Raw genomic sequence first — 19536 nt, forward strand, 5'->3', positions numbered from 1 at the left:
AAAGAGCTTTGTTACTGACATGCTTTATTGTCATTCTGCTGCACACTCTCATGTGGCTGTTTTATAAGACATAAAGTCTAGGCATCCTGTCAGAATCTCAGATCTTATTTATAGCTTGCTGCAAAGTGGCTTATTGTCATTTATTATTTCTTATTTGATTTATATAACATTTACCCACCAAACAGCCCATAGGCTTATTTACATAAAGAATACACACACACACACACACAAACTTGAACTTCACTCAGTGCTATCACGTAGTTAGTAATACAGCACCAAGAATCTGTAGGAGGCTTTTCCCCCTGATTTTTGTTCTCAGGCCATGTTCTGAAAAGGCAGTTATCATATTTCTTTTACCTTGAGTGTTTATTGTTTGCCTCTAGGTGGATCGAATCATCTTCTGTGTCTTCCTAGAAGTTGACTTCAAAATCTACAAAAAGAAAATGAACGAATTTTTCCCTGTAGGTGAGTAAAGCAATTTGTTTCTTTTGGAATTGAGGACTGAACAAGTGGAGGCATCCCTTATATTTCTGTCTCACTTCACATCTTAAAGACTGTAACAAATGTGATCTCCATGCACTAGTCAGCATGGGCAACTCACTATAGTTTTTAAGAAGTCAACATGATGACAGGAAAGCTAGGCCCTAGACCTCTGGGTCCCATGAGGTCATTTTGTCATCTTGGGGGCATCAGTTAATCTCTTGAGTATCAGTTCCTCACATCAAAAGTGAGAGACTTGGCCAAATAGCTTTTAAGGGCTCTTCTTCTGGCCCTAAGTTGCATGATCTGTGATTTCTTCTCCACACTTACAAGTTGTCCAGATCCGTGTATACATCTACCATGTTAATACCTTTAATGGAAATAGTGAGAAGCACATTTATGTTTGTAGTGACAATTTGAAATTCCTGCATTAGAACCCTATTCCCCTCAATTTTCTGGGCCCGAATTGCAATGAAGGTGGCAGCACTGTCTAGGGCAATCTGAGGAAGGTACTCTTCATCTTATTTCACATTTATCTTTGAGCATGTCAGTAAAAACTCAGGGCTACTATTAAAGAACCTTAACTGAGAGCTGTACATTGATTGAATATGCCACTAGTTGGATCTAGTTAATTTGTATGTTTCTCCTCACTGTCTCTCTTCCAGTCTAGGAAGGCTGAGGCTTATTTAATGCCTTGTTATTTATTTTTTTATATTTTTTTAATTTAATTTTTGTCCAAGTACAGCTTTCTGTCTTATATTCCCAACCCTGCCCGCCCCCCGCCCAATGCTCCCCACCTCCCTCCCATTTCCACCCCCCACCCTTAGTTATTGTCCATGTGTCCTTTATACTTGTTCATGTGAGTCCATCCCCTTTCCCCCTATGATTCTCTCCCCTCCCCCCTCTGGACCCTGCCAGCCTGTTCCGTATTTGAGTGTCATTGGTCATATTTTGCTTGCTTGTTTGTTTTGTTTAGATTCCTGTTAATGGTGATATCATATGGTATTTGTCTTTCACCGCCTGGCTTATTTCGCTCAGCATAATGCTTTCTAGTTCCATCCATGATGTTGCAAAGGATAGTAGTTCCTTCTTCCTTTCTGCAGCATAGAATTCCATTGTGTAAATGTACCATAGGTTTTTGATCCAGTCATTTACCGATGGGCATCTAGGTTGCTTTCAACTTTTGGCTATTATAAATTGTGCTGCTATGAACATTGGGGTGCATAGGTTCTTTTGGATTGGTGTTTCAGGGTTCTTAGGATATACTCCTAAGAGTGGAATTGCTGGGTCAAAAGGTACGTTCATTTTTAGTTTTCTTAGAAAATTCCATACTGTTTTCCATAGTGGTTGTACCAGTCTGCAATCCCACCAACAGTGAACTAGGGTCCCCTTTTCCCCACAACCTCTCCAGCACTTGTTGTTTGTTTCTTTGTTTATGATAGCCATTCTGACTGGTGTTAAGTGGTATCTCATTGTGGTTTTAATTTGCATCTCTCTGATAGCTAGTGATATCGAGCATCTTTTCATGTGTCTCTGGATCCTCTGTATGTCCTCCTTGGAGAAATGTCTGTTCAAGTCCTCTGCCCATTTTTTAATCGGGTTGCTTGTCTTCTTTGAGTGGAGTCGGGTGAGTTCTTTGTATATTTTGGAGATTAAACCTTTGTCTGAGGTATCATTGGCAAATATGTTTTCCCAAACAGTTGCTTCTCTTTTTATCTTGATACTGTTTTCCTTAGCCATGCAGAAGCTTTTAATTTTGATGAGATCCCATTTGTGTATTCTTTCCTTTATGTCCTTTGCTCTAGGGGACGTATCAGTAAAAATATTGCTGCATGGAATAATGCCTTGCTATTTTTTTACTGTAAAGTTATGGTACCCAAAGTGTTTTCCTCAGCCACAGTGAAAATGACTTCCAGGACATTTCAAGTTACTGTAAGCATTGGCGGTGCCTACCTTTCAGAACCCTTTCTTTTAAAGATTTCATGTCTATTTCAAGTGGCTTTTCATGTAACTGGTAAGAGGTAGGAAGGAGTGAGTGGAGGGTGCTGGCGCACATTCACCCTCTTAAGCTGTCTATCAGAGCCACACATCAGAGAGGATGCCCTGCCTGCAGAGCAGAGAGGACAAGGGCTACAGGGGCTCAACTCTGTGCTGATGTTCAAAGTGGACCAAGTCCTTCTGGGTAATTTGAAGTCCTTCTCTAATTGAAAGATAAATCTGCCAAGTGTATTTAATTCAGAACATTAATTATAGTATTTCCCTAATTATAACATAATGTAAATTCAGAAAGACTCCCCTGTGATGAAGAATAGGATTGTGATTGGGGCATTTTTCTGTCCTTTTCTTCCTTCTCCTCTTCCTCTTTTCACTTTGGCTTTCTTTATTTTATATACAATTAGGTGTTTTACATTATAGTGAAGCACTTAACAACTACTTAATAGATAGCTGTTGATAGTGAGTTGAATTTAATAAATTCTTCTCTGCATATTTTTTCTGTCTCAGTCTCCTTATTTTGAACTTTTATTTTCTGTGTAACCGCAGTCAGCTGATTATGTCTGCATTTCTGCAACTTTAAATAGTCTTTAGAAAGTTTATTTATCTAAAAAATGTGACTTGTCATGGTGTGAGGTATAAATATTCTCATGTCTTGTCAACATCACAGCATATTTTACAAGATTTTATAAATTTTGGACTCTGATATGTTTAGAAATTATGATAATTTTCATTTTTGTCTTCTAAAATGAAAACTTGATTTCACTCTAACATAAGATAAAAATAACTGTGTTAAATATAATCCATTGATATTAAAACAAATCTATCCATTAGCAGGTATTTCTAATGATGCAAAGCCAAAAATCATATTGCAATTTTTAAAAATGAGACAGTTTTAGGAGTTTAGAATATATTAATAAGTATGCAAATAACTGACTGTTTGAAAAATTGCTAAATATCCTAAATAAATCCAAAATGTATTTTAATACTTGAGCCAATGATATAATAACATCATATTTAGTTTCACATCAATGCTTTCAATCATGGCACATTCATGAAACTATTTCAAGTGCATATTTATAGTAATAAGTGCATTTTAAACTAAATGTCAAATCCTCCAAAATTGTTGAATATTTCTGTAAGGCTAGGCAACAGCCATTTGTAAATTCTAACTATGCAATATGAAATAAAGGTAACCTATAATGGAATAGGTGACTGCTAATATAGATGATCTCCATTATCTGTCCATAATTTAAATTTATGGTTAATTTATAATAGTACCATCTTTGATTAGAATATAATTTTTCTGACTTGCCATATATTCTCCCTAAACTGACTTATTCAGGGTATCTCTAACTAGACTTCTTAACCCTTTCCAATGCAATGATGATAACAGTTCAAAGGGGAAAATGTCGTGTTTATATTAGGTCAAATTTTGGTGTTTGGGGGTAATCAAGTGTCTTAAATTTCATAATTAGGGATCTGAAACAAAATGTATGAGAAAACAATATAAGTTAGGCTAGAAAAGATCATACTAAAGGTATAACACATGTATAACCACTACCTAATATTAGTGATAAGAATAACAGCTAATATTTATAGTTGCTTTCTATTAGCTAGATACATGGGCTAAATTACTTCATCTTCATAAGTCTGAGAAAGTGGGCACTTTATTAACCTTACTTTTTGAGCTATAGAAGATTATGCATACTTGAGAATAATGAGGTATATAGCTAGGGAGCAATGGAGCTATATTTTAAAATTGGCAATGACATTTGTCATTGCACAAGTGATAACAGGTTAATTTCCTCAGAGTGTCTTCAGAAAAGGATGAGTTCAGCTCTGCAGATGCATTTGGAACAGTGAGAAAGTCTTATTTCTGATTTCATCTAGTGCCCACCGTTTTTCAAAGCTGCCATGATTCTCTTTATTCTAATACCTCTGTGTCTTCATGAAATCTTTCCTGACTCAAATAGTTACTTTATAGATCTCAAAATTAAACTCCAAATCATTTGGTCAGTGTGATGCTATTACCTCTAGGTGAGCAGGAAAGTGGTGGTGAGGAAGTCAAAGACCCTACAGCACGGCCATGAGGAAGGTTGGAAACGTGCCTGCGTTAGTTTACTAGGGCTGCTGTAACCAAGTACCACAGAGTGGGTGGCTCAAACAACAGAAATGTATTTCCTCACAATTCTGCAGACTACAAATCCAGACTTTAGGTGTCAGCATGTTTAGTGTCTTCTGAGGCCTCTCTCCTTGGCTTGTAGACCCACGTTGATGAGATGTTCCCTCTGTGTATGTCTGTGTCCCAGTCACATTTTCTCATAAGAAAAACGATTGTATTGGCTTAGGGCCCACACGAAAGACCTCATTTTAACTTAATTACCTGTTTAAAGACCCTATCTCTCAATACAGTCACATTATGAGGTACTGGGTCTTAGGATTTCAACATTATATATATATATTTGGGTGGGAGGTTGAGGGACAGGGAATACAACTCAGCCCCTAACAGGCTCATCATGGAAATGTAGTAGGAATCTCGAAGGAAAGAAACCAACATTTTTTTTCCCAACAGTTTTATATCTTGCTGTGGGTGAACCACATTTAACTTTTCTTCTTAGAGGTATTATTTGGAATTCTAGTGTTGCAAATTTATGGAATTATTATACACTTTGGTTGTAAATACTTTGTAATTATACTGTAGCAGTACATGGCCTATAGCAAGTAGTATTTGTATGATACAACTCAAAAATCTGTTTTGTTCTTAACATAAAAGGTTTGTAATTTTATGTGCAGGATTTATTGTATGTAGTTTTCATTCACTGGGACTATGGACAATACTTTTTTAAATTGCAATCTAAGTCTCAATAGAGATTTTAGGGATATTAACTCTCCTCCCAATAATAATGTCAAATTTATAGTTTGGAACTACAGTAAAGAATCCTGATGTTGCAAATTGGAGTGATATCATGGTCGAACTTCCTCCCTCTGTCATATTACTGAAACCTACATTTGTTCACAGCAGTGTTGCTCAAGTAGGGGTGATATTGCCTTTTAGGGAACACTTGCAGCATTTTTTGTTTCCACATTGGAGGAAAAGGAGGGGCTAGTGGCATCTAGTGGGTGGAGGACAATTATTCTACTAACCATCCTACAAAGCACATGACAGCCTCCTGCATCAATAAATTATCCAGCTTCAAAGATCAGGAGTGCAGAGGTTAGGAGGTTCTGGTCTGGGACTGTCCCTCTTGTAATTCAGGCCAACAGGCTCAACTTTGCCTTGGGATTGGCTTTATTTTTATAGAGTTCTATTTGCTGATATCTCACCCAGATTTACCTGTATAACTGGATTTAGAAAATGTGCCCTTAACCACACCTCTGACTTCCCATGAACCCCTCCTCATCCAGACATCTGAACTTACCCTCCCTCCACTTCCTCTCAACCCACAGATTTTTATGTGTGGACTTCTATTAACTATGTTACCTGCCTGGCTTTCTTGGCTCCAGTCCACTCCTAGTATCATTGGTCAATTACTGCCCCTGGCTCTAGGGTATTGCTCTCAGGAAATATGATTAAGTGTTATGTATGTTTTATACACCTAATGTATAAGTGTGGAAGTAAAGGCTAATAATACACAGAGCAAGGAAGTACAAATTCACCATTTTTTTGCTCTATATACCTCAAGCAAAGCTCATTGCTTCTTTGACTAAAAGTTTCCACTTTTATCATTGATCATTGGCTTAATGACCATTGGTTGATAAAAACCCTTGTAAGCTCACAAATATGTTTTCATTTTAAAAATCTTCAACTTCCTAGCAGTATCCAGTCTCAACCAATTCAGTTGCAATAAAAAAAACACCTAGAACTAAAATTACATCTATGTTTTCTTTATTTTTTAACTCTGAAATCAATGGAGTTTGTCAATATTTTTTACAGCTAATAAATTTATTTGGCTTAGGTAAAATACTTTTATCAACCTATTAATAGTTAAATACAATTAATATAGTTTAAATAATAACTAGCTGATAAAACTGGTAACATAGGAAAATAATTCCAGGTTGCATATGGGTTCATCCCAAACTTGCCACTTGTCTCTAAGAGGAAAATTTGCTTTAGACAGAAAGTTCCATTCATGTTTATGAGTGTAACTCAAAAATTCATTGAAAAAAATCTTAAAGAGGCTAAAAATGTTCCTTTGTTCTTGTTAGACATAACAGCATAATGAGCCAGTTGACCCACTAATATTTTGGGGATAGTTCTCAAGTATAACATAAAATAATAACATTGCAAAAAATTCAATGCTTTAAAAATAAGCTTTGGAAATGATACACATCATATTTAAAATACATGTATGATAATTATTAAATAGTAGTGGATAAAATTATTATATATAAGAATCATTATAAATAAATTTATAAATTAATTACAAATTTTTCTTTCTTTAATTGTTGTTAAAGTACAGTTATCTTCATTTTTCCTCCACCACTCCCCTTCACCCTACCCATCCCCACCTCCCACCCTGATGCTAACCCCCATTGGCTTTGTCCCTGTGTCCTTTATACATGTTCCTTGACCACCCTTCCCCTTTACACCATGTTATCTACCCCTTTTCCCTCCCTTTTGGTTGCTGTCAGTTTGTTCTTAATTTCAATGTCTCTAGTTATATTTTTCTTCCTTATTTGTTCTGTTGATTAGGTTCCTGTTAAAGGTGAGATCATATATTATTTGTCTTTCACCGCCTGGCTTATTTCACTTAGCATAATACTTTCCAGTTCCATCCATGCTGTCACGAAGGGTAGAAGCTCCTTCCTTCTTTCTGCTGTGTAGTATCCCACTGTGTAAATGTACCATAGTTTTTTGATCCAATCATTTACTGATAGGCACCAATAATTTGCACATCTTTTAATGCATCTAATATTTTATAAATAAAAAAATCAAAACCTTATCAATCAGGCTTCTGTTTATTTGACCTGCTTATACTATTCCAAATATATAGTAAGTATTATTAAAATGAATGACTTTCCTTTTTTTCTGACTGTGTTTTATCATTTATTTCTGTCTGTCTAAATTATACACACTCTTGCAAGGCAACTCTGGATCAATTTTTATATTATGATTTCTTTTTTGACCTCTTTGTCTCATCTCACTAATGGAGAGGTAAGTTTGTGGAGATCAAAGACCGTTTCTAATATTCCACTGTAATTTCCACAAGGTGTAAAATTTCTAAACATATAGTAGGTGTTTATTATAGTAAATACAAAACATTCATGAGTTAAAGCTGAAACACTATTTAACCAGTCTCAGGTAAAAGGCCATTTTTTTCCAGAAAGCATAAGTATTGTTACTATAGCTAGATAAGGGTATAGCACTTCTTTTCATGTATTTTTCACCTTCCACAGCAAAGAAGAATATCCAAAAAATTTAGATAATATCATCTGACAAATGGTCATATTTTAAAAAATTTACCTAGATCTATTCTTTAAATTTTAACAAGAGAAAGTATTCACATTACATCTTCTTTATCCATCCTCCTTACTAATTTCGTAAGTTTTTTGTGGGGGTCCGCCAGGCCTTAAGGGGGCCAAGGACAGAGTTCTCCACTGTGAAAATGGTGGATGAACTTGGTTTCTGGTCCCTGGAGCCGGCGGGTACCTTGACACTTTCCTAACCTTTTAGTTCCCAGCCTTGAAGGACACAACAAGGCTCTGGCGCAGGTGTCATGTTCCCAGATGGTTATGAGAACTTCTTGCCCTTGGTAGCTTAAGGGAGTGCACGAACTTTGAAAAACAACATTGTTTCTAGTTCCCTGCAGTCTTGCTTTAGGCTTTAACAGTTTGTATATAAGACAGCTATTGCTTGAATAAATTCGCCATATGCCAGCAGAGCTATGGTCCTCTCCATTATTTAATTAAGTCCCTCGCCTCACTTCGTGATCCACGTCTACCGCAGCGGGCTGCGGCAGTTTTTCTTATCTGTTCTTCTAGAATCATTCATTATCTTTCTGCCCATCAATAAACAAATAATTTATTATATGCCTACTGTGTACCCAAAGCTTTGATCACTTCTGCTTTTTAGCTGTAGTTCTTATAACATGCCTGAGAGGCAAGTATTTTGCAGAACAGTTGAAGACAGCATCAGCAAATAATCAAGTTTAGCACCTGTGTGGTCATAGTACCCAGGAATTCAGAGGCAAATATTCTGAGGACCAGGGTGGTGGGCTACATTTCGTGAACAACACAGCACTTACAGTAATCTGTAAAGTATGAGCAGGTAGAGAGCAGTGACACCAAGTGCTACGTAAGTGATACAGAGGAAGCAGGGAAGTTTAGATGGGAGCATTTTTTAAATAAGGAGGATGAAACTGAGAAATGTTGATTGATGCTAAGAGTAAGTCTTTGAGTGGGATGATAACATGATAGATTCTATACTTAAGAAGAATTAAAAGTTAATTACTTAAAAGAAATAATCAGTTCCAATTCACAGACCAGCTTTCTACCAGTAACCCTATGCCACAGGTTCACCAGTCACCTCATGACAATGATACTTCATTGGCATAAATGTGAACAGAGGCTGAGGAAAGCTCAACAAATTGATGACAGTCATGCACAATTGGTTATTTCTGACTTCCAAGTCTTTCCACTATGCAATGCTTCCTCCCATAGCTATCCTGAAAACATGGATGATTGTTTAAAGGTAGACTTTATGTCAAAAATGTATTATCTATTTGCAGTGATAATGCTAGAGCTTCTGAAAAGCTAGTGTGCCTCCTGCCATATGGCATATTCACATATCCTATTATTTTCATCTTCTTATCATTTTTCCAAAAACAATAATGAAGCACAGGGCGCAATGATTTTGTAAGGTTTTCTCTCTTCTTGCCTTGTCAACACAGTGATAAGAAGACAAAACTTGAAGGCAGTATTGGTGACAAGGGTGGTTAAGATCTGAAATAGGTCACAAATGACTCATGAGGAGCTCAATATGTAGTCAAAACATCTATATGTAGGGGAGAAACCATTGGGTTTGTCATCACAAAAAACAGTTTCTATTCCTGTCACAACCACCTTAGAACTGTGTGACTCTGTGCTTCACTTTTGTCATGTGCAAACATAGTAATGGGCCAATTTCAAACATAATGAATAAAAATGTAAATGAATATTCACAAGGGTATATAGACCAAGCATCATAAATTTAAAAATACTCATATTTACTTTTTACTACAATTTTAAAGGAGATATTTCAATTTGGGAACTTTCTTATATATATAACTTTTTATTACCAAAGTAGCACAGATTTGTAGTTTAAAAAAACCATAATCAAAAAGAAGAAAACATAAACCATCTCCTACCCTACAGTCCACAGATGAATTAGATTTTGTTGTTTATCCTTCAGGTGTTTTAAAATAGAAAATGCAAACAGCCAGAAACATAGTCTTATAACTTGTGTGTATCGCCATGCATTATGAATATTTCTTCTTATCCTAAAATCTTCCATTACATAATTTTAATGGACTCAATGTTCACTGAAAACCATACCATTGAATTATGGAATTATTATTGTAAATTATTCTCTATTTGTTTATAAATGGTATATAGATAAATTAGTGATACAGTGTACTGATACACACTCACTTTTAGAATACTTTTCTAAAGTATTTCTAAAAGTGGAATTGTGTTTTCAAAATGCATACAAAACCAAGATGATTTTGATAGTAATTGTCAAATTGGCCAATGTGTTTGCAGCACTATAAATGAATGTCATGTACTGAATAACTTCAGGGGTCACCATGCGTAGAATAAGAAATATGAACACCAACACTCTCATTAAGTGATCTGTCTCACGTCCTTTTGAACAGCTATTACAGAATATATAGGCTTGGTGTCATAAACTGCTGAAATTTATTTACCATAGTTCTGGAGGCTAGAAGTCTGAGATGAGGATATCAGCATGATTGGGTTTTGGTGAAAATTCACTTCCACTTTTCAGACAGTCTTTTTCTCCTTGTATCTTTACATGATGAAAAGAGGGAGCCCTCTGAGGTCTCTCTTATATGGGCCCCAATTCTGTCCATGGTTGCTTCACCCTCATGGTCTAATTTCCTCCCAAATGTACTGCCTCCTAGTACCATAACATTGAGAAGTAGGATCTCAACATATGAATTTGGGAGGACAAAAACATTCTGTTCATTGCACAGGGTTTACAGTCCAATGAGTAGTGCATGAGATTTTACTTTCCCTCCCTCTTCAAATATAATTTGTCTTTATGATCTTATTCTTTTATAAAAAAAAAAAACAATAAGGAAAGGAAGAAATAAAGACAAAATGAAGATGAAAGAAAAATGTAAAAAAAAGAAAGGAAGGAAAGAAAAAAGGAAGGCAAAAGGGAAGGAAGAAAACAATGAGGGTAAAAAAAGAAAAAAAGAAGAAACCCTTTTTTTAAGAGAATGAAGATGAAAACTGAAAACTCAGAAAGGACCTTGATATTAACCCCCTGTTCTTAATCTCATATGAAATCACTTTATTTCTAAATGGAATTGTTCTGAGTTCAACTCCTCAGAAATTTTTTATGCAAAGCAATCTGCTTCCTGACTACCAGGTGTGGTAAGAGGAAAAATGCCCTGCCCACAAATGCAAGATAAACCGCTTACCCAGTTTAAACTGTACATTTTTTCAAATGGCCCATTCAATGTACAAAAAAAAACTGCAAAGTGAATAAATTCAGTTTTCTTGAATTGTGAATATTTATAGGATCTTGGTATATTTGTACATTTTTAATATGTGGATTGCACTGATGTTTAGAATATACAAGATGTGCTCTCTCTAACGTGACATAAATGAGTTGACTGCTTCCTTAGGAAATGGGTGTAAACCATTTCCACTTGATGGGCCTCAAAAGCTACAAACACATTTTGCCTTCATTGAAACTCCAGTGAAGTGTTGCTGTAACCAGGCAACCTGAATACAGGAACAAGCAGCAGGTATAGACAGAAAGCAATCTGTCTCTTCAAAAGCAGGGACTGTGCAGTGTGTGTAGCAAATGCTGATAAACAGCAGAACAAATGAAGCCCTGGGGACAGGAGCATTGACTAAGCAGTTTGATCTAGTTAGGAAGTTCTGATAAAACAAAGAAAAGGCCAAATGCCGACTGGAGAAGGGAGGATGCCCTAGGCAATCTTAACAGAGACCCCTACTGGGTGCTTTTAAAAGACACCCTTCTGACATTCTGAGTAGACTGGTCCTAGTTTTGTAGTTGAAAACATTGGGTAAATGCAAGGAAAAGTAATTAGTTTTGAGGACTACTATACGAATAAAGTAATTTCTAACAAGACACTGAAGTTAGAATAAAGATAAAAATAAACAATAAAGTAAATGAAAATCCTCCAATCCATGCGCTTAATGTCTGGGTCTAATTTCTACCCTTAGCCTCATGTCTTTGAAGTGTTATCTCCTTTATTCGCTATTCCCTCTGAAACCTACAGCAATCCTGTGATTATCTCTACCTTGCTACCACACTGTCCTTCTTGAGGTTATCAGGATCTCTCCAACAGGTGGAGCATGGTTATTGAAACCAGTGCATATTTAATCACATGACTACACATGACTCTTTGCAGTCTTTAACTCACTTGAATGGACTTGAATTTGACAAGGAGAGTGTGTGACCTATTTCTGGTGCCTGTCCATTTAGTTTCTTAGAAGTGAGAGCCTGCCTTAATAGGCCACTGTGGACCAATCTCTTCCACTTCTCTTTCTGCCATTCCTCCCTGGTATACTCACCTGCACATAGCTCCTCTCCAGCTGGAGTCCCTCAGGCATCTCCAATCCCAGCACATCTAATACTAGATTCAAAATCTCCTGAACTCCTTTATCTTACTCCTGAATCCTATATCTTGATAAGTCGTATCATCATGTTCCCAACTGGCCAAGCCAAAAGCAGCAGAATTGTGCAGTTATCCAAGCAGTGCCTTTTATCGGTTCATTTAGTTATAAATTAATGAGATTTGAGCGTTCCTCTTAGCTAAGAATCAGTTGGGTTGTCAGGGGTGGGGGTAAAGGGGCAGGGCACTGTAGCTTTGGATTTTTCTACTAGCCCTATCAACTCCCTTGCAGAAAGTGAATTTAGCAAATGTTAGATTCAGTGGATCCAGGTTCCCAATCTAATGGCAGGAGCCATACTCAGTGAGACTTTCCTTTTATCAGTTATTCTTTGCTTGGGATTTCTGCTTTGTCAAGTTTCACAAGAAGCCATTAGACAACCAACATCTTCCCTACATCATAGAAATCCTAAAAAGCTTGCAGCACTTGATTTTTGTGATTTTTTTCTCTGTAAATGCACATTGCTCCTAGAAACCTTGATAATAAATTATTTAAATGGAGAATAAAAAGACTGCAGAAGAAGCCTGTCATGTGAACTTAAGCCTTAAGAAAGGATTTGGGAGCACATGAGTAAGATCACTATAACTGTTTTTGGCTTGGCAGGCCTACCCATATGTGTGAATGTCCCTGGAGTTTTGACAGAAGAAATGTATGGTTTATTTCAGGTGTCCATCCTTTTATTTTCTCAAAAGTGGAGAGGCTGCCTTAATAGACCATGAGGGTAACTTCCTCATCTTTATAACATACTCCTTTCCCCTTGCAACCTACAAGTTCCTTTGAAGCTGCTTTCAATCTACGTACATGCCCCTTAGCCAATCTAAAGGTCCTGGGCCTGGCCTGTGATAACTGCGCCATCCAGCCCATGATAGCTGGGTGATTTTGTAACACTGGCAAATTGTAACCCACCCCATCATTTTTTATATTGTTTCTGCAGATACTGACTCTGACTAATACGTAGCTTGTAGATTAACAGCATGTTTGGATAAGAATCCTAGGAACTAATTTCAAAAATACAGACGCTGACCTTCAAGCATCCTAGGTCAGGTAGATTTGCTGACCTTCAACCACGGAGCCAGGGTGAGATGAAGCCATGATGACTAACCCAGGATGATGCACACCAGACCATCACTTGCCTTATCAAAATGGACTGTGCTCATCCGCAACTGGGCAACCCCCTCCCTTGATCTCTTTGTCCCATTCCACTCTCCCTCCTTATAAAACAAAAACAAAAAAACACCTCTGCCTCCAATGCAAGGGGAGATGAGCTTTGTGACATGAGTCCCCCGACTTCCAGATGGCCAGCATCTGCAGATAAATCACTTGCCTTTACAGCAGCACCTGCCTTGAGCATACTGGCTTTTCCAGCAGCAGGCAGCTGGACCTCTGTTTTGGCTATAATTTCAAGCTCAGAAGAAAGCACATACTCCCTTATGAAGAGAATAACTGTTGTTCGATCCCAGGAATCATGTGATGTGGGCACCTCTGTACCAGCATTCATGTTGGTTAGATGTCACCAGTTAGCTCAGTTTGGATATCCAAAAAGCAGGACAGCTACTATTTCTAGAAGATTCTCTTCCAGCGTACACAAATCTCAGTACATTTCTAAACTAGTAATTCTCAATCTTGCATTAAGTGAAGGAGGAAGACAAATCCCAAGTCATGGCAAAACCCACGATATATTTTGTTTTACAAAGAAGTGTAAGACTATCTGTTACTGGGTAATGAGATGCTTCTCCAGAGATGGATATCTTTAAGACAATAAACTTTCATATTAACTCTGTATCCCATAAAAGTAGGTGAAGTTGATATTACAGACTTCAAAGCATGTTAGGGACTTCCTTATGAAAGGGTTTCCAAAGAGTATAAAGCTGTTACTGTAAACTGATTATTCATGAGAAACTAATTGGTTTTCATATCATTTTTATTAAAATAAGAACTGTAGTTATATTTATACTTTTGTGTAGAATTCAACAGGGTAATCTGACAGAGAGTGATGTTGTGAATAAGAAGAGCATGTATTATGAAGTTAACATCAGAGGCCCCTTAAGATGAAGTGGAGCTTTAGCCTAGGAAAGGAAGGAGATTTTCTGGAAGTGGATTTCTGAACACACAGAACCACATCATCTGAAAGACTTCCCTCTGCTTTGAAATGGTACCTGTATCACTTTGAGTAAGAAAAGTTTATTTCATGTTTGTCCACCAACACACAAGTATGATGCTTGAAGAACTGTTAGAAAGGAGAGTGGCTCCATCGGTCTCCTACCTGCTCCAGATTTTGAATGGCACAATTTCCTATAACCATACACTTACATCTTCTTTTTAAAAAGATTTTATTTATTTATTTTTAGAGGGGAAGGGAAGGACAGGAGAGAAATATCAATGTATGGTTGCCTCTTGTGAGTCCCCTGCTGGGAACTGGCCCGCAACCCAGGCATGTGCCCTGACTGGGAATCGAACCGCGTTCGTGTGGTTCGTAGGCCTGCGCTCAATCCACTGAGCTACACCAGCCAGGGCCACTTACATCTTCTTTTATGTATTGTCTGTTTCCTGGTTTTGTTAGAGAAAAATTCTTGCTAGAAATGTGTTGCATAAATATGGCTCAAGTGATCACGTTATATAAAGTAATGTTGAACTAAATTGGATTTCATTAATAAAGAGCAGGATCTTAGGTACTTTGCAGACCAAAAATACTGTGCTTTATTGTTTAATATAAATAATATCAAAATAGTAGGGCTTTTTTTAGACTTTTAGTAAATTTCTCTTATGAAAAAATGTTATTGCTCAAAGGATAGTGTGTTATTCCTCTGTTTAAAGTAGTTTGCTTTCCAGGATAAAGTTTAACATGGAGTACACTTCAACCTGGAGTATTAATCAGGATTCTATGGAAAAACAGGACCAATAGCAGATTTTGTGTGTGTGTGTGTGTGTGTGTGTGTGTACTCTCTCTCCATAAGTACGTATATATGGAGAGAGGGGGAGAGAGAGAAAGTATAAAGAATTTGTCTATACAGTTATGAAGGAGATAGGGAAGTGAAGGAATGCAGTAAGGTTAAGCTATAAACACATTGTAAGTGCATTATCCCTTCTCTGACACCTTTTGTAAAGACACTGACAACTTACAGAATTGGTGGCTCACTTCTGTGCTTGTTTGTGGAGGAGGAGACTCGGATCATAGTATAGAACATGCTCCTGAATTAGCCCACCCGAGAAACAAGGGAGCTGGAGTACTTATGTGCACATCGTGTCCCTCATTTATAAAAGATGCTCTTTGCTGGGGGGTGGTAAATACCCTGAGATTTCTCTAGCAGGCTCAAGCAACCCAGAGAAAGCCTTCAGGCAGAGAGATCCAGGGGCTGGTGGCTAGATGTCAGGCTTGGCAAAATTAAAGTGTCAAGGAACAAAGGGGAGAAGCAGGACATCTACATCTGCTCTGAATCTACTGCCTTTCTTTTCTTCTAGCAAATTCTCACCCTTAAGGATTCACCTTAAGCCTCATCTCTTCTGGAAAGCGTTGGTAGACTTTCTCTCTTCCTTAGATGCCTCTTGTCTGTTTCCCAATAGAATCTGTTTATCTGCACCAGAGAATCTGTTACTTCCTCTTCTGATAGTTGTTTTACTTTTCTACATCACCCACTTCTTTGTAAGCTCTTTGAAGAAAGGAATTGTCAATCTGTTTCTTCAGGGCCTTGCATAGTTCTGGCACACGGTGCTGATCAATAAATGGTTGTTTAAGTAGTAAAAGTAGTATGATAACAACATCCTAACCCTGATAGCCAGTATTTATTGAATGCTCATTTTGTGTAAGCATTGTGCATGTATTACCAAGTCTAGATGATTAGTACATACTTTTGTTATCCCAATGTCTAGATGAGGAAGCTAATGTATAGGTTCATGTAATTTGCAGCAGATTATACAGCTTTATATAGTTGGTCCTGGAAGTAAACTCAAACAGTCTAAGTCCAGATCCTTGATATACTCTTCACCAATATATGAATAAATGAGTGAAAGAGTAGAATGAATGAATGAATGAGTGAAGGAATGAATGAAAACACTAAGTATGATCCTTTGCACAGAGGGGTCTTTCTGGGGACGATGCTATCAGTACAGTCTGTGAAGTTCAAATATCTGCTCTAATGTCACATTTTTTAAGAACCCTTCCCAGTAGCCCACTAGAAGCATCTATCCCTTTTCCGACACCTTTAATAATGGCATTGCCAGCCCTCTACTATATGTTCAAATTTATCTTTATCTTCATATCCTAGTTTCCTTAATAATAATAGGTTTATAGACAACTGCTTTAGGGACTGATTCATCTTGGTGTTTTCTACTTCCCCAAACACAAAGCTTTGCACACAATAGGCTACTGATGAGTGTTTACCAGATGGACTAATGGATATATGCGTGACAAAAAAAGACACCTTGGACTCTTCCTTTATTTTTTCTGAGAAACTGTAGAGACTCTTTCCCACCCCACTCTGAGATTCCAGAGTCTATCTTCATGGGGATTTTAAATGATTCTGAGAATACAATTCTGTTTAAATATATTAAGTTCAGGGAAGAATCTGTGAAGAGTTTACTTTGCAACATTTTGATAATCAGTTAGTCAGAAAATTATATTTCTCAGAAATAGGTATTCTTTCTCCCAAAATTGCATTCATAAGAAGACTGAAAGAAAGAAATTGTACAAAAAATCACTAATGTTTCTAACATATTTGAATGGAAGAAATTTTATTTCTTTAAAAGGTAATGATGACCATTAAGAATTACCTTCTTAGGCACAGTGGATCGATCATGGGCCTATGAATCAAAGGATTGCGGTTCAATTCCCAGTCAGGGCACATGGCTGGATTGCAGGCCAGTTTCCAGCAGGGGATGCATGAGAGGCAACCATACATTGATATTTCTTTCCCTCTCTCCTTCCCTTCCCCTCCAAAGATAAATAAGTAAAATATTTTTTAAAAATAAGAATTACCTTGTTAAACCTCAAATTAAATGCATTTTCTATTTCTACTGACTAATATACCTCTAATCTTTATTTATAATTAACACTCAAAAGAGTGTCATATCGAAAAAGTTTGGCTAAAATATAACTATATTATAAAATACATCCAGAAGGAAGTTGCAAATCTTCACTGAGTCCTCATGGTTTTCCATCACCCAGATACATGGTATCCTACTATGTAGGAGTGACATAGGAAATAACAGACATTTAGTGTGGTGGAAGTACACTTTATTGATTCTAGTGTACAGAATGAATCATATTAGATACCACAGGCTACAGAAAAACATAAGACATAGTCCTTTTCTTTGCAAAAGTTATGATCTAGAAATGAACATAAGGAAGACACACATGTTAATAAGTGACTGTAGATTGATGGTAATAATAGCTAATATTTATCACTTGCCAATGTTTCAGTAGCTGTCCTAGTGCTTTATGTGATATTGTCTCTTTGAATCTTGCAAGTCCATGAAGAAGGCAGTATTATTATCCCACCTGATGGTTTATAAACCTGAAACTCAGTAAGGTTTGGCAACTTTTCTAAGATCATGTTCCTCGTGAGTGGGTGGATAAAAGAGCCAGTGAGCAGACCTAAACCCAAAGGTCCTTAAAGTTTATATACTAGGGCAGTAAAAATGAGATATGCCAAAGAGAACATTGTTTAGTCAAACTTTGGTTGAGCAGATATTATGGCATCTCAGCTTGGCCTTGAAGATGAGTGTGAACAGATAGAGCAGGACCTTGCTTCCAAGACTGAGACAGGTAAAGGGAGATAAAGAAGCTCTCAAGTACGCAGAGAAGAGTCGAGCGTTGTCATGCGTGTGGGTGACAGCACGAGTGGAAGAGCAGTGGTGAAACTGAGAGAAGTGGCTGGAACCAGATATCTTGGTCTTGAGTGTTACCCCAGAGAACCTAGACTTTTCTCATTAGACAGAAAGGAGTTACTGATAAGTTGTGAATCATATCGGAGTTGTATTTTAAGATTGATTTGGAAGCTACATGTAAAAGGAATTAGAGTTAGGATTTGGAAGAAGAGAGGACCAGTTTGGAACTCACAACATAGGTAGGGCAAATGGCACTGGTAGTCTGAATTTGGGTTGCAATATGTAAGTGGAGAGGAACAGCTATGGAAGCAGACGGGATTCAGCACTGTCTGAACGTGAGGAATATTTAAGAATAAGAGATGACAACCCAAATTTTAAGCTAGCAAACATGTCATCCAGAGTTCAGAGGAAGCACATGTCTTTATCTGTCCAGGTAAAGGGGGCTAAACTGGGAGAGGAGATGACAGGAATCAAATAGGAGTTGTACAACTCGTGGGACAGGTGAAAGCACATGGTTAAAGGTTGGGATTTGCAAACTGACACTTCTCATTACATACTGCACAGATTGGTCACTGTGTTGATCTACAACCAATGGCGATTCCCACATTTCTCAGATACTTATGGTGAGAATGCTTATGTTTAATAAATGCAGAAAATGTTGCATTTAAAATCTATAGCTTTTATTTTTTAGGAATTGAAATAACTTAAGTGACCATGAATAACTTTTGTAACAAAAACAAATTATTGCATATATAGCTTGTTACAATACATAATATTCTTTAAAACAAATATAAACCCTTGGTGCTAAATTGTACCCTAACTGTTACCGAACAGACACACACAAGTTTGACTGTCCACCACCTTAGGAAAGCCATCTCTCAATGCCAGAGATTTGTGAAAAGGAAAGGAAATGTTTATTTAAAGCTATACAGACTTTAAGTAGTGACCTAATGTCTTCATTAAAATATCAAAGTCCTTTTTGGATACCCACGGACACCCACAGTGCTTCCTTCTCCCCCTGCCCTAATTTGGGGTTCTGTAACTCAGGAAAAGAAGTAGGTGTCTGTGATTCAGGTTGCTGGCACCATCAGCTGTGTTGCCATCCAGACAGGATCGCTAATTAATCCAAAGCCATGTTGCACCTTCTCAGGGCCTACTGGCAAGAGTTGTTTTACTCTTCTTCCAGACAAAGTCTCTCCTGCTTCCCAGGCCACGTGACCAATGGGAGCACCCCAAAGCCACGTGGTCCTCTTCTACCAAAGCTGCAGGGGTCCCTACTCTGGCCAAAACCACAAGGTTCTTTTAGGCAAAGCTTGGGGAGGGGGTGGTCACCACTCTGCCAAAGCCGAGTGGTGGTTCTCTGCTAAA

General features: G+C 37.4%; 1 protein-coding gene across 1 annotated transcript in view; it reads left to right on the top strand.

The window, feature by feature from the left end:
• The window catches only part of MACROD2 (mono-ADP ribosylhydrolase 2), a 580549-nt gene that overhangs the window by 375260 nt on the left and 185753 nt on the right, over positions 1-19536 (top strand). The window contains exon 2 of the mRNA XM_037043076.1: positions 384-465. Within this exon, the coding sequence (XP_036898971.1) occupies positions 444-465 (22 nt within the window). The 5' untranslated portion in view covers positions 384-443. The remainder of the gene's footprint in view (positions 1-383; positions 466-19536) is intronic.

This window comes from Sturnira hondurensis, unplaced genomic scaffold (assembly GCF_014824575.4).
Source record: "Sturnira hondurensis isolate 20B ecotype Veracruz unplaced genomic scaffold, ASM1482457v3 Scaffold0003874, whole genome shotgun sequence".
Taxonomy (NCBI): Eukaryota; Metazoa; Chordata; class Mammalia; order Chiroptera; family Phyllostomidae; genus Sturnira; species Sturnira hondurensis.